Here is a 17,746-nt window from a genome sequence, read left to right as displayed (position 1 = left end):
CAAGATAGTTCTACTGTACGGAGATAAAACTTCGAGAACTACCACAACCATCATCGAAAAGGTACAAGTACGTTTAAACAATTGTCTACGAAAGATATTCCGGATAGCATCAGCGACAACCTACTTAGGGAGAGAACAAACTAACTTCCAGATGAAAATGAAATTAGGAAAAGACGATAGAGGTGGATAGGACATACATTTAGGAAATCATCAGACTGCATCACGAGACAAGTCCTATCTTGGAATCCTGAAGGGAAGAGTAAAAGAGGAAGATCAAGGAGCACCTTGTATCAAGAGTTGGGAGCAGACATGAAAAGAAAGAATAGCGAGTGCAAGGGATTGCCCAGGACAGGGTTCGATGGAGAGTGCTGGTGGGAGGCTTATGCTCCTCCACGAGGGGTAACAGGCGAAAGTAAGTAAGTAATAATAACTGTTGTAAACAATATTATGCAAAACGAGGGACACAACGATAAACGAAAATAAAACACATCATTTATAAAATAAATTGCAACAACCGCTACAAACACTACATGTGGCAAGGCCACCCCGCTCTTTATCTACGTCCACATGAACAACAGTAAGCTATTAGGCAACATCACATGTCCTTGTTCATATCCATACATGTGGACAACTATGGACATCTGTCCGATTGAGAAAACATCAAAATATTGGATAGAGAGAACCCAAAGAAACCCAGAAAATTTTTAGGAGCTTGGCAATTTAATAAAGAATCAGTCAAAGAAATATCAAAATCGATAAAATCAGAATTCATAAATAGCAAGGTCAGAGTTCAGTTAAGGAGAGGAAACAACCAGGACAAATATTTAAATAACGACCACACAATTGTGGATAAAACCAACCATATTCCAAGTCAACAGAACAAGCTATTGGTCAATCGTGAAGAAAATCTAATAGCTCGCTTCTCTTTGACGTACTTACTATGTTGTTCAGAAGAACAATAAAAGCTGCACAACTAAACCACTCAGATCAGTGACCACAAAAGTTCCAAAAGTTTTATCTTAAAACTACAGCTTGATAGAAGTATTTTGAAGAGGTCACAAATAATCACTGTTCTACAACGCTACTGTTCACAAGTCCTTCTTATGTAACAATCCCAGAGCCAATCAAACCAACAGTCAATGATGATGGGATGCGGAAATATGTCTGAATTATGGGTTGATGTATGTCAGTGCATAGAATCCAGGTTGACCAGTTGTCATAAGAGATGCGCAACACGATCTACCCAGACGTTATGTTGAAGATGCTCAACCAAGCCTCTACAGTTGGAGCCGCGTACGGGAAAACTAATAAGTTCACCATCAATGTCGAAGGCTTACAAAGCTATTTATAGTATGAATTAACTTATCACTACAATTCCTTTTCAGTTGTCTTTTGGTCATGGCTCCATTCCGCTACATAGCTTTATATTTAGATATAAAAACTAATCTCAATTAAATGAGCTCAGACATTCATTTGTGAAATCCGCAGACGTCTGCCTTTGACTGATCCTTTATTTCATACTTCAGGTACATAATAAGGACCTTTAAAACAGTTCAATCCGTTTTCAGTAACTGAAATATTCTAATCCAGATATTAAATAATTATTTACGTCTGATTTAATTTCTACACTTCCGATATCTTACTAATATCTAATACAACTTTTAGAAAAGTTATTTCAAAGAAGTTCAATAATATAGATTACTAACATTTTGGTTGAGAAAGAGAGCAAGGTGAAAATGAAAAAAGGCCAACAGAGACACATCCAGTAACAACATGCTATCTACTTTATATAAGAAATAAATGACAATAACATACAAGTAAAAAATGATTTTTTTTCATCTATTTTTTTATGAATCAAGTGTCATATTATATATATGTTAATTATACTAATAAAAGAACAAAGAGACCTTCGTGCGATCTGTCTGCTTGTGCACCAATCGATAAACTCTGTAGTCGTTTTCGAATTATTGCTGTTGTCCACAAATTATTTATCAAATTATCATACCAGAAAATCAAGAAAAGGTTGAATGTGAAATGTATGGTTTTTAGAGAAGTTCTAGTAAGCTTATCAGTTTTGAATTAATTAATCACAAGCATTGTTGTCGATGTGTTCAAGTCATCATTTATAAGACCGTATTCACTACGCTTAGCAGTTATAGAGTTGTGACCACCTTCAGCGATAACTAAATTTGACTGATCAAAAATTAAACAATTGTGTATTTTCATTCAAATATGCTTCTGATTTTAAAGCTAATTCTTTATGCTTAATGAAAAGTTATACATAACAAATACGCTAATAATTATAAAAATAGTAGGCAGAGACCATTCTAGTTATGGTTGAAAATAACAGGTTTATTGCACATAGATTCAGTTTATCAAAACGACTTTTTTCATCATTTCTTTCATAATCTACTCAGTCTTTTTACTACTAAGACGTGACTTTCGTCGTTTTTCAAAAAACAAAGAATGCTAATTAATGTATGTAAACATCGCGCGTCAACAACAGCCAAAATTATTGACACAAAGATTGGATATAGTTCATCGGATAAGACTGTACTCTAGAGTAGCCTTCTAAAAAGTTACTTTCAAGAAATCTACCGACACATTCCAAAGCCCTGTACCGAAACCCAGGTAGTGTCCTTAATTTCAAAACTCGATAGTAAGTGTGAACATTTACTACTACAGATTGGCTTTCTTATCGATCTTCTAGAAACAACTATTTAGTGGATAGCGGTGGAGACCTGTTATCTGTAGACATTCTGACCTTCAGAATTAAGATGACATCGTCTTGTTATGTTCATATAGAGACCGTACAAGTAACCACGGACAGTATTATGAAGTACAGACTGTGCTTTAAGTGTTAAAATCAGTAAAAGTTCCTGTGCACAATCTCAGTAGTGAAGCGACTAGAAAAATTCAGTCAGTTGTGTTAGACGAGACCAGTCTACATTCAATGAAAGCTTGTGATATTTGTGGCATTATTCTAACTGGTAAAGGTAGTGTTTAAATTGTTTACATGTGCACACCTATAATGGTAGCATGATTCCTTTGAACTGGACATTTGTGGGGGATGTATCTAACCAACATTATTTCTTATTACAGACACTAAGTACGGCAAGGGGCTCATCTTAAGACAGGTGTTGTGGCTTTATTCCCGGCTTTGTATTACGTGATGTATCCACCAATCAAAATACGACTTATACAATCTTAGCACTGTGCCAAACCAATGACGTTCGACCGGTATGGGCAGTCTAGCGTCCTTATTGGTCCTATGTTCGCCTAGCCCGTCCACTTGAGTCCAGAACACCAGTACCAGCTCCCACTATGCGAATCAAGTCATTTATTTCAGACATACTGGGTTTATATATCAATCAAACAGACCGCAACGCACCATAAAATAGGAAATAACATTTGTACAAAATAAAGCTAAAAAGTGACTGTAAACGTGGGAGGCAGTAGTCAATAAACTGAACATAGCTTAAGAACAGTAAATCGTACAATAATAAATGATAGGTCAAAATGAAGCTTATAATAAGAGGAATATAAATATACATAATCTAATTATTGAATAGTTATACCATAAGAATGTACAGATAATATTAGTCAATTAATATGTCTCAGAATTTACTTACTTACGTCTGTTACTCCTAATGGAGCATAGGCCGCCGACCAGCATTCTCAGAATTTACTCGTGATTTAATTTTCGCTCGGATATAACAACAGGTACCTGAAGCTTACATCTATAACCTCAAAGGTGGTTGCATATAGAGTACTATTAACTGTCACCGAGATTGATTAGAAGTAAAAAGGTTACTTCATTATATGACCCAATTGGATAAAGGATAGTTATACTGAAGTATGGTCTGGCAATACTCGATACCTTATCATAATGATCATGCCTCCCAGTAGCCTGAAACAATCAAACATGACTCCAAATTGAAATAATTAGTAATTTATACAAACATTCAACACAGACACTAAGAGTGGATTTCTTTGCAAGACTGTAGATTTTCTTTACGTGACGAAACTTCCAGCATATAAGTCATACCATGCTTTCTACACCCTTAATGATAAAAAAATACTCAATTTACAAAAAAAATAGAAGGTAAGCCGATGCTTTACATGAGTGATACTGGCTAGTGAAGAAGCAGGTCGGAAGAAACCTAAGGGAGACTAAACCGAAACGTGACACCAATCTGTGGAGTTACTGACTGTGGGTTTGAGCCATGTAGGAGAACTTAGACCATTTGGTTTGGGTCTGTATGATAACCACAATCAGTGCCTATAGACCTTGAGTGACATGGGTCAAGATCGTTCGCAGTGTAGATAGATTCACTGTTTTTCTTCCTTTCGATCTTGAATTCCGGTATCCCTTTCCACTCTACTTTTAAAGCTATATTCCCAATATTTAGTCTTTCGATTTATCACTGTTAGTACATTATTTCGATGTCTATTATTATAATTACTTTGACGCGTTAATCAGGTACGGCAACTTGAGCTGACGCACATCTGCGATTGGCTTTATGCTAATAATGTCTGCCAATTTATACTCAACAAAATTATTTATTGTTTAAACACATAAACATTGGTACACGTAGGTACCAAATAGATATGCACCACGTAAATCATTGTATTTGCGTGAGGGCTGGGATACGTCCCAGTTGCTCAAACCGAAGTAGGTGGTTTTCTTAGGGGTGCACCCCCCGAGCCTTTGACCTAAAGGTCTAATTCACAAAGCAGTGGAGTAACACTGGGAGATGCAGTCCCATGGTAGCCGGTGAACAACGACTAGTTCATACGCCGTTTGTTCCCACAGGACACTGGAGCCCATGTGCACCATTGGTTTAGAATCAGGGTTTTCCAACTCCCCCTAGGTGGATCAACCGTATCCACCAACCCTGTTAAAGCGCCGGACACTCGCTTTTCGTCCTCTCAATTTCGTAAAAAGCACCCCCACTGCGAGAAGGCAGACTTCCCTGACAGTAGTTTTATGCACGCGGCCATGTGAGAGCATTTGAGAGAGCTGACTCTCCCCACACTCTTGGCCGTAACCAGGGCAAAAAAATACTTTCCACATACAAAACTAATGTCCGGTTCATAAATCAAATGATGGAATAAACACTTAACAATGAATATTATGCACTAGTAACATATAAGGATACGAATCCAGATTTTTAGCATTCCAGAGATCATTCATGGGACAAATCATCTTTGACAAAATTTGTCTTTCCTTTTGGTTTCCTACTGACAAGCCGTGCTTCAACTAAAGACATAAACAATTCTAGATAGTGATAATTGCAGCAAGAACACACCATAATTAAATAACTTAATAGTGACTGACGCTGAAGATTTTCCATCCAACCTGTTATTTAATAAAACACCTATAATACAGAATAAATCTGTTATAGATAAATAAGAAAAAAAACTACTAATTGGATGAATCTATTAGCGTAAAAATAGTGGAATGTTGAATTATAACAAAATCAAATGATTTCTTCCTCCACAAAAAAATAAAAATAAAAATAATGTTTGTTAGTCAGAAAGTGTAACTAAACATCAAGAGATAAATAATTAATAGAATAAGTAAACTCAATGATAATATACACGACACAGTTGAATAGACAGTTTACGAAAAAATAAGTGCAATAACGATAGGATCCAAATATGAAAGAATAATAGGCACATAATCAAGCTAGTGTGAAATTTGATTACATTTTCTAAAATATAAGAAAAAAAACGAATAGCGAGAACCTGAAGACTTCTTTATATTGAATGTTTTATTTCCTGCATTTATTCGGAGGTAATTCATCAGATACACACAGACATACAGAAATGAGTATGAAAAAGAACAGACTTCAATAATATCACAGGTAAAATATTTCTGAAATTTTCAGCACATTAGTATGTCATTTTTAGGAGAATAAGAGTAAATTTGTCCTAAAAGATAGGACAATATGAAGTGACAATGCTGTACTCCTAACCGCTAACAATGATAGTCTCAGTATAAACCAGTTAATATTTTTTGTGGCTTCATCGATAACACGAGATCAATGCGGTTTAATATTTTGTTTCATTATAATCATCTATACCATTTATAGTTGGGGAAATATATTTGTGTTTACTAGGTGGGATTAAGTGCCCTGGTAGAGTTTCTGGAATTTCACCACCGTTAATAGCTATGCTGACCAAACGCTTAGCAACAATGAATTCATCGATATCAAGATAACCGTCTTTATCAATGTCTGAAAGTTTCCATATACGACTTAATGTGATATTAGGTAAATGAGATTCCATCAATTTCGCTTTTAATCGTCCGCTTCCACAAAGGAGACCATCAACTGGTTGAAGACTTTCAAATTCCTAAAAACAAAAACAATACGAAGATGGATAACATTTAAAAAAACTAGATCGAAATAATTTGAAAAAATTAACCAAAAACATTAAATATTCTAATTCGTTCCACGTTTGTATTACCACCTGCCCGATAGATTGACCTTAACTTGGTAATCAAACGTCTGATAATGGCACCAATAATATGCTAGCAAATTTTAGAATGTGTCAATAAAACAGAAACGTCTTACTGTCGGAGGAATCCTAAAACGACCCTCATCAAAATTTATAGAGGCCCTGAAATACCAGGACACCAACCAGCGTTAAATAAAAACTTCGCATAAACATCTGGAAAATGCAGAAATACATGTCGCGATCTTGATTGGATAGTTATCGATGCTGCTATATATAGTGTGGTTCCATAAGTTTCTGTAAGTCCAAGGTCACGTATAACTCTACAAATGCCATCGTTTTTTCTGTACATAAATTAACTTTGGAATAAAGCTTTTACTCGCAATTCGTGTCATTTCTTAATTGTTCCAGTTGACGTGTAGAAGTAGATAAGGTTATAAAAACCAACTAGGAAAGTTTAAGGGTACTTGTAGCAAGATTTATTACTTATACTTGTTGGTATCACATTAGAATTTCTATTAGCTAACTTCTCAAATCATTAGGCGAGTTAAGCTGGGTGCAATATCTACCTAATCCATAAGAGGTCACAAACTACTTATACAGTCAGTCAGCTACAACGTAGGACCAGACACATATATGCATCGGCCAAAGTTGCCACATCTCATTAGCACACCAAGATGAACACAAAATTCATAAAAGCAATTACTTCAATGGTGGTAATATATAAAAGGAAGATTACATATAAGGATATAGTACAGCAAGAAAGAAATAGTTCGTAGAAAGAAAGATATGAAGCGATTTTAATCTCATAGTTTAAGGGAAGACAGAGAGTGTATACACCTACGCCATTGTGATTGATTCCGAGACATGTCACACAGAGTCTCCAACCATTGGTTACGATAGTCACGCGGACCCCAACCAAGTAGTTTGCACCTACCAACATGGCTCAGACTAGAAGTTAGTGACTTCAAGCACTGATGCCACGTTTTGGTTTGGCCGCACCTAATTTTCTTCCAACCCTCTCCAACACCGTTTAGCATTTCACGTCGTGGTAATCGGTGTTAAGGCACACGCAACACGTGGCCCAACCATCTCAGTCGATGGAGATTTACAACCTCATGAACTGATTTATCATCATTCTCTAATACCCTGCGCCTAACATCACCATTACTTACTCGGTGATCCCAGCAGATGCGAGCAATATCTCTAAGGCATCAGTGGTCAAATACTAGTAGCTTACGAGTATCTTCTACTCTTAATGGCCACGCTCCGCAGCCGTAAAGTAGAACAGAACGAACTGCTGCTCAGTATATTCATCCCTTAAATCATAGACGATATCTCGCCTTCGCCGTGGGTGACGTAAGTTGGCAAAAACCAAACGAGCTTTTCGGATCCGTGCTGAGATTTCGTCAGACACCAACCCATTAGGGCTGATCACACTTCCAAGATAAGTGAAGTTGTCAACGCGTTCGACTGCTTCATTCCCTATCCTTAGTTCAGGTGTTGACGCAGGCCAGTCCTGAAGCAACAACTTGCATTTAGAGGGGGAGAAGCGCATCCCAAACATTCTGGCATTGTTTCTCAGTGCTATCAAGACTCTGAATCTTATCAGCGTCTTCACCACACAGGACAATATCATCTGCGTATTCTAAGTCGATAAGTGGACCTCCTGGTAGGAGATCGATGCCCAAAAATTCAGTCGAGAGCGTTGCTTATACAGTATACTACAGTCGTAAGAACAATAAACACACTGGTTTCAAACTACGACTTTTTCATAATGAAATAAATTAGGGATTTTTGTATTGTATATAAACCTCTCCAAAATATTTGGATATCACTTAGAATTGCAGATAACCTAAAGGTAGGAGAAAATTGATCGCTTCAGTGAATTAGTCATACATAAGTTGCGACGAGCGCAAAATAACGTCGATAAGAATCGTGCTATAATTAATCACTTTTCAGGTAATCGGGGAATGATCTTAATGCAATGAGCACACATATTGTGTATGAAATATGAGGAAATTATTTCAAAGGAGAATAAGAGTGAACCTACAATGAACCATAATATGATGCCTTCAACTGGTTTGGTGAGCAAGAGCACTACCAATTGAAGATACTATGAGACAATGGTTCGAAATCAATTCGGACAGTGGAAAAGTACGCTACATAGTTTTTCGAGATTTAAAAAACATACTACTATTCTATATTTGTCTCGTTTTCTCAAAGTTTATTTTGACGCCGCAATATTCTGATGATTTTCTCTCTGTAGGCAGTATATTAAACAAGGTTTTATTTAGTTTACATCAAGTTATCAGTTTGTGCTGACTTCTAACTCGAGTCCATTTAGGGAAAACTATGAAGGGCAGAAAAGCCAAAAATTATTTACTGTCTACAGATAATCATACTTTGCCTATACGAATTGATTTTCACCACTGAAGATACTAAAGGTCATACACTGTCTTAGAGCTTTTTTGATGGGACGTATAAAATACTCCTGATAGTTTATAAAAATGAGTGGGAATGAAAAACTTTATCCAGAAAACAATATGCATAAAAATCCTAATTTTGGGAGTTACATCAATAGCTAGTATTGAACAGGGAGATCAGGTCATATAGTTTTATAAAATGAGTTCACAGGCATATCAGAAACCTTTAGATATTTTTACTCAAACCGATCACTTTAAGGACGTGATTAGTCTGAATAAAATTTACATTAAGAAAGGAAGGAGCGCTGCAGTTCAATAAAAAGTGGACAGAACTTTTCATTTGAACCTTGTTATTCGCAGTTACACCTGATTTCTATTGTAGTCAATTTCGAATAAAAGACTCCCAGTTAGGTTGAGAAATAAGCGGATAGAGCACAGTGCTGAAAAGTCTCAAATTAAGATAGGAAGTTTTTAATGTACATTAGTTTCAAAGAGATTACGGATATAAATTGGTCACTTCTTTGAACAGTCTGCTTTTTCTAGGAGATAATTTACAGAAAATGTAACACATAAACTACCACGATAAGTTTCAGTTGCTATGAGCGTCATGTCCGTAATTCGTACACATGAAAAATACTGTGTTAAAATACGAAATGCAAGAAAAATATTTCATCGGCTTAAATAGAAGTTTATTGAAGGATTGAAAGATACGCATAATAGTTTAACCAACATAAAATTACTTTTATGAGCTCATCTTTATCGTCCTCTAAAGCCGACTTATCACTATATCGTCCACGATTAATAGCCATATCAGCATCTGCCGTAAATGGACTATCAATTACACTATCGTTGAAAGCTCCTCCTTTGATTAAACTTTTACCCTGTTGAACAGCCGCTGTTTGTTCCTATGAGCAAAGTTAATAAAAACTTGTTTAGTGATATAAGAAGATTTTTAGCGACGAATATAGTGAAAAATATAATATTATAAAGATACATTCAAGCACATTAATTTTACTGTGGACTGAATTAAAATATTAGACAAACCAAATTGATAAGGTAGCACATTATTTCTTGTCTGGCAAATTAGTGCTTAACTTTTATTCTAAAAAAACCTTTAATGAACAGATTAGACGAACTATGTCTATCAATGAAATCCTGGACGCGCGTTTCGTCACTTTTGAGACTCATGAAAGGGATGCATCAACGAGTTAATTTAAGCATTCCCAAATAAAGATATGAACTTTCAATGAACCCTTACCGAAATCTACTTACTTGGGCGGTGAAATAATGAGGGACTTTTAAAAATCATCAAAACGAGAGAAAAGTTGGACCCACTTCAAGTCTGGAAAGAATTTCTGAATTGTTCAACTAACTCTCTTACTGAGAAATAAACCAGTTTGGTGGGACTGCATACCACTGATGAATAAATGACAGTGATTGTAAAAAAAACTGACAGAGTCACAAAGGACAAAGTCATGCACATACGTAATTTGTGATTTCTGACGCTAAACCAAAGTTATTATGGATTCCTTCTGGCTAAAAATTATTTTAACGGTAAGAGGATAATTATAATAAAGTGAGAGATCCGTTTATGATTTCTAAAAATCAAATTAGAAGATCTGATAGTGTCTCACATTTAAAAAATGCACTTCGATTTACTACCTGGTGGCTTCAAAGATGAAAATGAAGCTAAAGAAGCAATGGACAACTGGAGAAAAGTCATTACAAATGTTCAATACAGCCTTCCTTCGAAATACTGACCAACTCAACGAATTCAAGACAGCTCTCAACAACAGGTTCCAAGCATTACAAGATCTACTCAAAGAAGAGGAAACTACTATGGAGGACAACTGGAAAGGTGTTAAAGAAACAGTAACTTCAACATGTCAGGAAGTGCTGGGACGCAAGAAGCATCATCGTAAGGAATGGATCTCTATCGAAACCCTGGACAAAATTAAAGAAGGGAAGAACATGAAGACGACACTTAGCAACAGCCGAACGCGAACAGAGAAAATCAAGGCACACGATGAATGCACAGAACCAAACTAGCGAGTGAAGAAGAGCATCAGAGCCGACAAGCAGAAATACGTGGAAGACCTAGCAATGGTAGAGGAATAAGCTGAAGGAGAAGGAAATCTGAGACAAATATACAATACAACGAAGAAACTGGTAGGGAAATATGGTAAACCAGAGAGGCCAGTCAAGGACAAAGAAGGCAAACAAATCACCGAGATCCAAGGACAGTGGGACAGGTGGGCAGACCACTTGGAAGAACTCGTGAGTAGACCGGTCCCAATGAACCTATCGGACATCGAAGCAGCATACACTAACCTTCCTGTAAACATTACTCCATCAACAAGCGAAGAAATCACGATAGCCATCAGACAAATAAACAATGAGAAAGCAGCACGACCTGACAACATACCAAACGAAGTGTTGAAGTTAAACACTAGGTTGACTGCAAAGATGCTCCACATTCTCTCCAGAAAGAACTGCGAAGAACAAGTGCCACAAACAGACTGGAAAGAAGCACACCTCATCAAAACACCAGAGAAAGGAGATCTCAGTAAATGTGAGAACTACACAGGCATCACATTACTATCGGTACTAGCAAACGTTTTCAGCAGACTGATGCTTAACCAGATGAAATATTCAATGGACGCCAAACATCCAGATCAACAGACCGGATTCCATGAGGATCCGTCATGCACAGACCACATCGCGACACTACGGATCATCGTTGAACAATTAATTGAATGGAACTCGTCACTACATATCAACATCCTTGACTATCAGACAGCATTCGACGGTGTGGATAGGAGAACCTAATCGAACATTCTTCGACACTATGGAGTGAGTAGCTGAGAACATCGTCAACATCATTCGGAATTCGTACGACGGATTACACTGCAAAGTCATGCATGGAGGACAGACAGATCACATATGCATTTCAAGTGATGACTGGTGTCAGACAGGGCTGTTCTGTCTCCCCCTTTCTCTTCTGGTTTATGAAGACCTCTACATCTGAGGTGAAGCATGGAATATAATGAACAGGTTGGATGCAACTAGACGACTTGGACTTCTCAAATGACCTAGATCTTCTATCCCATATACACCAACAAATTCAGGTGAAGACAGTCAGTATGGTGGCAGTTTTTCTTGCAATAGGTCACAACACACACAAGAGATAAAGCAAGGTCTTGAAATATCTTAAGATTTTGCTGTATTGCGGAGAGTGATGAAGGCAGTTACTAGGGTGTGGTTAATTATGCGAAGTTATTATTAATATGTTTGTGGACAGATATTTAAAATCTTGCAAAATACCGGAGGGTGTTATCTTATCAGATGTTAACCATTCACTTCATTTTCCTAGTATATGATAAACCGTTTACTGGTTACATTTTTCCATAAATGAAATGTGTGTGCTACAGTTTTAGTTATATGGCGGATAGCATTTATTTTAACATATTTACGATTTTTACTTGGTTTCTCCTTGATATTTGTCTAGTCATATATTGGGAATCATTTTAAATCATTCAACAGTTGAAAACTAAAGCGATCATGAGCATTGGTTTCCTCAGGATTGCAAGCACACTTTGCTGATAGATAAAAAGTATGGAGTTCGAGTTCAGATATCCGAAGTCGGATATTTTTTGTTGCTATTAAACCGAACGAACTAGGTTAAACTATCTTGACATAGTTCTAAAAGCTGCATCAGTCAGTCAGTCAGCTACAACGTAGGACCAGGCACATATGTGCATCGGTCCAGGTTGCCATACCGCATCAGCACAACAAGATGAACACCAGATTCATAGCAGTGGTTATGTCAAAGGTGGTAATATATAAGAGAAAGATTGCATATAGAGATATAGTACAAGAAGAAAGAATTGGTTCGTAGAAAGAAAGATATGAAGCGATTTTAATCTCTTAGTTTAAGGGAAGACAGGGAGTGTATACACCGACGCCATTGTGATCGATTCTGAGCCATGTTACCAAGCTGCATAAATGATGATGATGAACAAACATAAGTCTTCACAACAGCACCCGTTTGAAACATGTTTTGAATTGTTAAATAAAGTCAACCGTAAATTTCTAACAGTAACTTTTAGCGATGCGCTGTGATAATGTGTGAATTTTTGTTGTTTATCTAGTAAAAAAAGACATCAAATTTAATATTGTTAAAAGATGAAAGCTTTTGTACGGCTTAGGCAGTACGCTCAATATAAACTTAGTAAGGTAAAACTATGTATTTAAGGAGTGTGCTTGAAACTTTGTTTGACCATAAGTTTTTATACACAGAAACCATCTTTGAAAAATCGTAAAATAGAAGTAAAGTAATGCATGTTGACTAATGTACAGTAAACTTACAATTGGTATCATCTGCATTAATTTAGGGATCTCCTGAGTTAACATAACGTCGACTTGTTCAATAAGCCTTTCTTTAAGAGAGGGGAAGTTTGTAAAATCCTGTTCACTCAAAATACTCTGCATATGAGAGAGTTTAGGGAAGTCACCAGGAGATACATGGTGTAAACGTGAAATAGAATCATATATCTGCTGTAAATTGTTAATAAGTTCTTGCTTCTTTTTGTTTTTCCCAACGATTGAAGGCATCTGTTTCTTAAGATGACCAATTATGTAGGCATGTACCTAGGTAAGATCAGAAGGATAGTTACTCGTCGTTAGTAAAATATATGAAGGTAGACATTCTCTACAGTTCAGTTTAGTCGTATGCAGAATCAGCTTTTACCAGTAAACGCATACATATTCCTCTACGAGCTGTTAATTACAATTATCAATCGAGGGTCCAAAGTAATGACCTATTCACCAAGCCCTAAAAGACTAAACGGGGTTTGGACCTTATAAACTATCTAATATTAAACCCTGTATATGAAAGTACACAGCACGAAATTACACCTTAACAGTTTAAGAAACTAACCGCTAAATTGTACTCGAAACTGGTTTTATCTACTTTGAGTTAGACACCTGTAGCTTTCAAAGATTAATACAAGAATGTAGACCTGTCTCGTTACATCATTTATCTTAATAAAAGTATATTCTGTGTAATTTCTCAGTATTTAATCTACGTATCTCACTCTGTTAAAAAGTTTATTTTGTCTTGTTTAGTGTCTATGCTCTCTTTTTCACAAATATATCCCACTAGTTTCTTTGTAGATTGCTTTGACTGATTCTGAATTGCACTAAATGAGTCAAGTGAAAGTAAGGTTTTTAAACACAATCTGCTTATGCCTTCAACGAGGTGGGAAAACATCGAAAGTTTATAACCTGATAGTTTACATTGGTTCACATTGCACAAATCCATATCAGGTCAATGAAGGTATGTTAGCACGAATAAAAAGTGAAAGTAACAAAGCCAATAGTTATAGAAAAACCTAAAAAAATAGGTCAATAAATTGATGGAACGGGTAGATAAAAGTAAGAATTGATACTACGTCAAGCAACTAGGTTATAAAAAATGGGCATATGTAAGCCAGCGATATTAGTATTTTAGATATGGAACCTGAAGTTTTCAAATACAAACTTGCGGAGTTCCGTTTTTTGAACTGGGTGGTTATATGTACATCTTTCTGTACAGCAACCAATAAAATTTCAGAACTTAGTAGGTCTATTTTGCCATGGTTTGGGTGCCCTTAGCGATATTTTTATCTATTACTATGGGAACCAGTATAATGCACCGGAGTTAGTGTATTTGAATGAAACGTGTTACAAGCACATTAGTGAAGGTTCGGAACATGATTTATTTATTTGGACACATATTGGTACAAAGGGGTACCAGATATATATGCGCCACACCGGAACAAATGATGATTTCAACATACGCAAGCAACGCTTTGAAGATACTTAATATCGTATACTAGCAACCCAACCAATTCTTTTACCTTCAAAACCGTATTTCACAATTGTAAGGAAATACATATAGTATTACTTTAAGGTTTACTTGCTTTTTATGACAAGTTGTGTAAATCAGCTGTTATAAACAACCGAGATGGTACGTTACACTTTAATTCGATATTAAACTCAATTGCAGTAAAGACCACTACTGTCTTGACCAGCATAAAAGCTGAAGTACCAGGGTGCTATTTGGTTAAGTCAAGTATCATCAAGACTTGGGACCAACTGCCTGAATTTGTAGCAAAACGTAGAGTTTATAATGGATAAGTAAAGGATAGAAACCTTGAAATTGTTGCAGTTTTCTTATGTTTCTAGTGACCCAGTAAACGGAAGAAAGAACTTGAATCAGAAGTAGCGTGTTACTTATTCCGATTTAGAATGACGTCTTTTCATTTAATTCTGCTTAAAGTAGATTTAAAGGTGCTTGCTATTGTAGGGTTCAATTACCCAACAAGAGAATATGTATGAACCAAAGACCTAACGAACGCTAAATCTATATTTTATTGCAGCACCCTAACATCCACAACAAAAACGCATTTGGAAACCAACATAAACAAAAGCTGATTGATACAACAAAATAATGAACATCAAACTTACTTTAGCTAGCCTTGCTCGTCGTATCATATCATTTAGTTTTCGCATGGCCGCGTTAGAAGGCAAACTTCGAAGGTCTTTAAATAAATCCTGTGACTCCAACTCAAATAAGTGACGGTTAACGTCATATCGCAGTGGTCGGTCCCAAAATGACCCGATAAATACTCTAACAACCTCCGGAGTCCCTAATACTTTACCAAGACCCCACATTAATGCTCCGTAAACCCGCATCAATTGTTGTGCATCAATCATATCAGCTTTATTAAGAACAATACGGACTTTGTCGTCATAACCTCTGAGAGATTCTATCACTCGCCTAAACTCGTCTGATATATCGAGTTTATAAGCGTCGAAAAGTAGGATTATTCTGTCAACATGTTCTGCAAACCACTGAACAACAGCTGTGAAGTCATAACCACGATCTAACCTCTGTTTTTCACCACTTAATATACCAGGTGTATCAATAATGACTATGCTGTCCAGAACAGGATTCTGGATTTGGCAACATTGAAAGCGGTTCAGAAAATTATTTCCGAATTTCGAAAGAGGGCGAAAAGGTTTTTGGGCGTCGACAACAAGAGCATTCCCAGGAATAATGCCTTCATCCCCAGACATAACAACACTAAATCTGTCGGTTGTCGGCTCTGGGCCAATATGCATACCCGGGAAGGCGGATCCTAGAAGGTATTTGATAAACGTGGTCTTGCCTGTAGAATACTGACCCAAAAGAAGAATCATTGGCTTGGAACTAAATTCCCCTGCATCAAGTGTTGGTGAATGAAACTGTGGGAACAAATATGTCACTTCCAAAGGCTTTAGTCTCCTGTCGTAAAGACCTCTTAACCCCTCCACTACACTAGAAAAATTCCAGTTTTCTTCCTTGGTTTGGGAGAATTTCATTTTTGGAATTCAAATACTTAGTATAAGTGTAGCGAGTAACTCGATCAGTTGGCTGGAATTGCCGTTGGATTAAATCCCTCGATGATATAAGTGTATATTCTCAGCTCAGTCTGCTTCCAACTAACTGCGACCAACCGACTAAATGTACTGATCCAACCAAATAACCAATAATTCCAAATCAATGGTAGTCCCGATCTACAGTGTTGTTGATGTTACACCGCAAACCTTTAACCTTAGCGCTAGAGTAACGTTGGAATGAAGTGCCATATAAAGTATTGATCACTTAACCAAAATCTGAAGGGACTTTCTTAAACTTCAGAACTTTATTTCACAGAACATACTAATTATTTTAACTTTGAAACATACTTCTGTGTGGTGGAGAAGTTCTATTTTTAGTGGAAATATGCGGTCACTTTAACGTTATTTCTTTAACTGAAGAGTAAAACAGTTTAGTCAATGATAGTAACAGCGATTGAAAGGTAGTGTCTAAAATAATAACTAAGGAAACGAGATAGCTTTCGAGCATTTTTAGAAAGACTCTGGAAATCGTCTTACTGCTTTGGTTTTCACTGAATCATCTGATGTCATTCGGTGATAGAAATTACTTCCGAACTGTACAATTTTTTGTAATTGTTTAATTTATCTTGTATAACGTTGAGTTATTTGAATAAGTCGTCGGATAATCTTCAGATACCCACTTTGGTATTGAGATTATGTTAATGTTTCTTCACATCTTCGGTATGCGCTTGATTGATAAGGATTCGTTAAAGGTACTCAAGAACGGATAATACAGAACGTCAGTACACTTTTGAAAACAGCATGACTAAGATTTCATCAGATTCTTAATATTGGAATGGGTTAAGTGACTAAATAGGTTTTTGTATGTCAGCTTCAGTGAAAATTGTAACACAACTTGTAACGGTAACAACATGCTGAAAGTACCTACAGTGTTTTGTTGATTATTATTTTTAATTCATTGTTCTTTTTCCCTGTCTTATAATTTATCCCCATCTCGGTTTTCTTTCCTTCAGCCTTCTTTGTTGAAACTATTATTATTTGACTTTGGCTCAAGATTTACCCTTATTACTTAATTTCACTGTCGTATGATGATGGGCCATTGTTTAGGTCTTGTTCGGCCAAACCCGAGGTACAGAGTGGGTTAAGTGATGACTGCCGACCTTTGACTGTGCTAGGAACGGTTACTGGAATCCCTGAGGTTGGATATTTGACCCGATCTTATCGGAAATTTCGGCCTTCACATGACTCTTCTTCGAACTTGGATATATTCGAAGCATGATGTCAGATGATCGATGCACAAAAGACTTATTTAAGTCACAAACATCCATCTGGTTTTCGTCATTGGCGCAACTCCTCCATATGGTTTCCACATACTTTAAATGTTTTTACTAGATAGGATTTATTGGGTGAAGATCGGGCTGCGACGTTTGGTT

At 36.5% G+C, this 17,746-nt stretch overlaps 1 protein-coding gene across 1 annotated transcript; it reads right to left on the bottom strand.

The window, feature by feature from the left end:
• Positions 1–3,349: 3,349 nt before the first annotated feature.
• Positions 3,350–16,741, bottom strand: EHD3 (3-hydroxyisobutyryl-CoA hydrolase). The gene is made up of 4 exons (XM_051209049.1): positions 15,399–16,741; positions 13,257–13,538; positions 9,629–9,793; positions 3,350–6,360 (listed from the first exon to the last, which is right to left on the bottom strand). Exons 1-4 carry the CDS (start codon positions 16,293–16,295, stop codon positions 6,058–6,060), a joined length of 1,647 nt encoding a protein of 548 aa, XP_051074471.1. The 5' UTR covers positions 16,296–16,741; the 3' UTR covers positions 3,350–6,057.
• Between the last annotated feature and the right edge of the window lie 1,005 nt (positions 16,742–17,746).

This window comes from Schistosoma haematobium, chromosome 1 (assembly GCF_000699445.3).
Source record: "Schistosoma haematobium chromosome 1, whole genome shotgun sequence".
Taxonomy (NCBI): Eukaryota; Metazoa; Platyhelminthes; class Trematoda; order Strigeidida; family Schistosomatidae; genus Schistosoma; species Schistosoma haematobium.
This window is presented reverse-complemented; position numbering and strand designations above follow the sequence as displayed.

What these genes read in the sequence shown, in the direction of transcription:
- EHD3 (XM_051209049.1), bottom strand. Translation starts at nt 16,295, where the DNA reads ATGAAATTCTCCCAAACCAAGGAAGAAAACTGGAATTTTTCTAGTGTA. An exon ending in GACGAGCAAGGCTAGCTAAA is followed by an intron (nt 13,539 to 15,398) that starts GTAAGTTTGATG and finishes GATCTTACCTAG; the next exon opens with GTACATGCCTACATAATTGG. An exon ending in ATAAAGATGAGCTCATAAAA is followed by an intron (nt 6,361 to 9,628) that starts GTAATTTTATGT and finishes TTTTGTTTTTAG; the next exon opens with GAATTTGAAAGTCTTCAACC.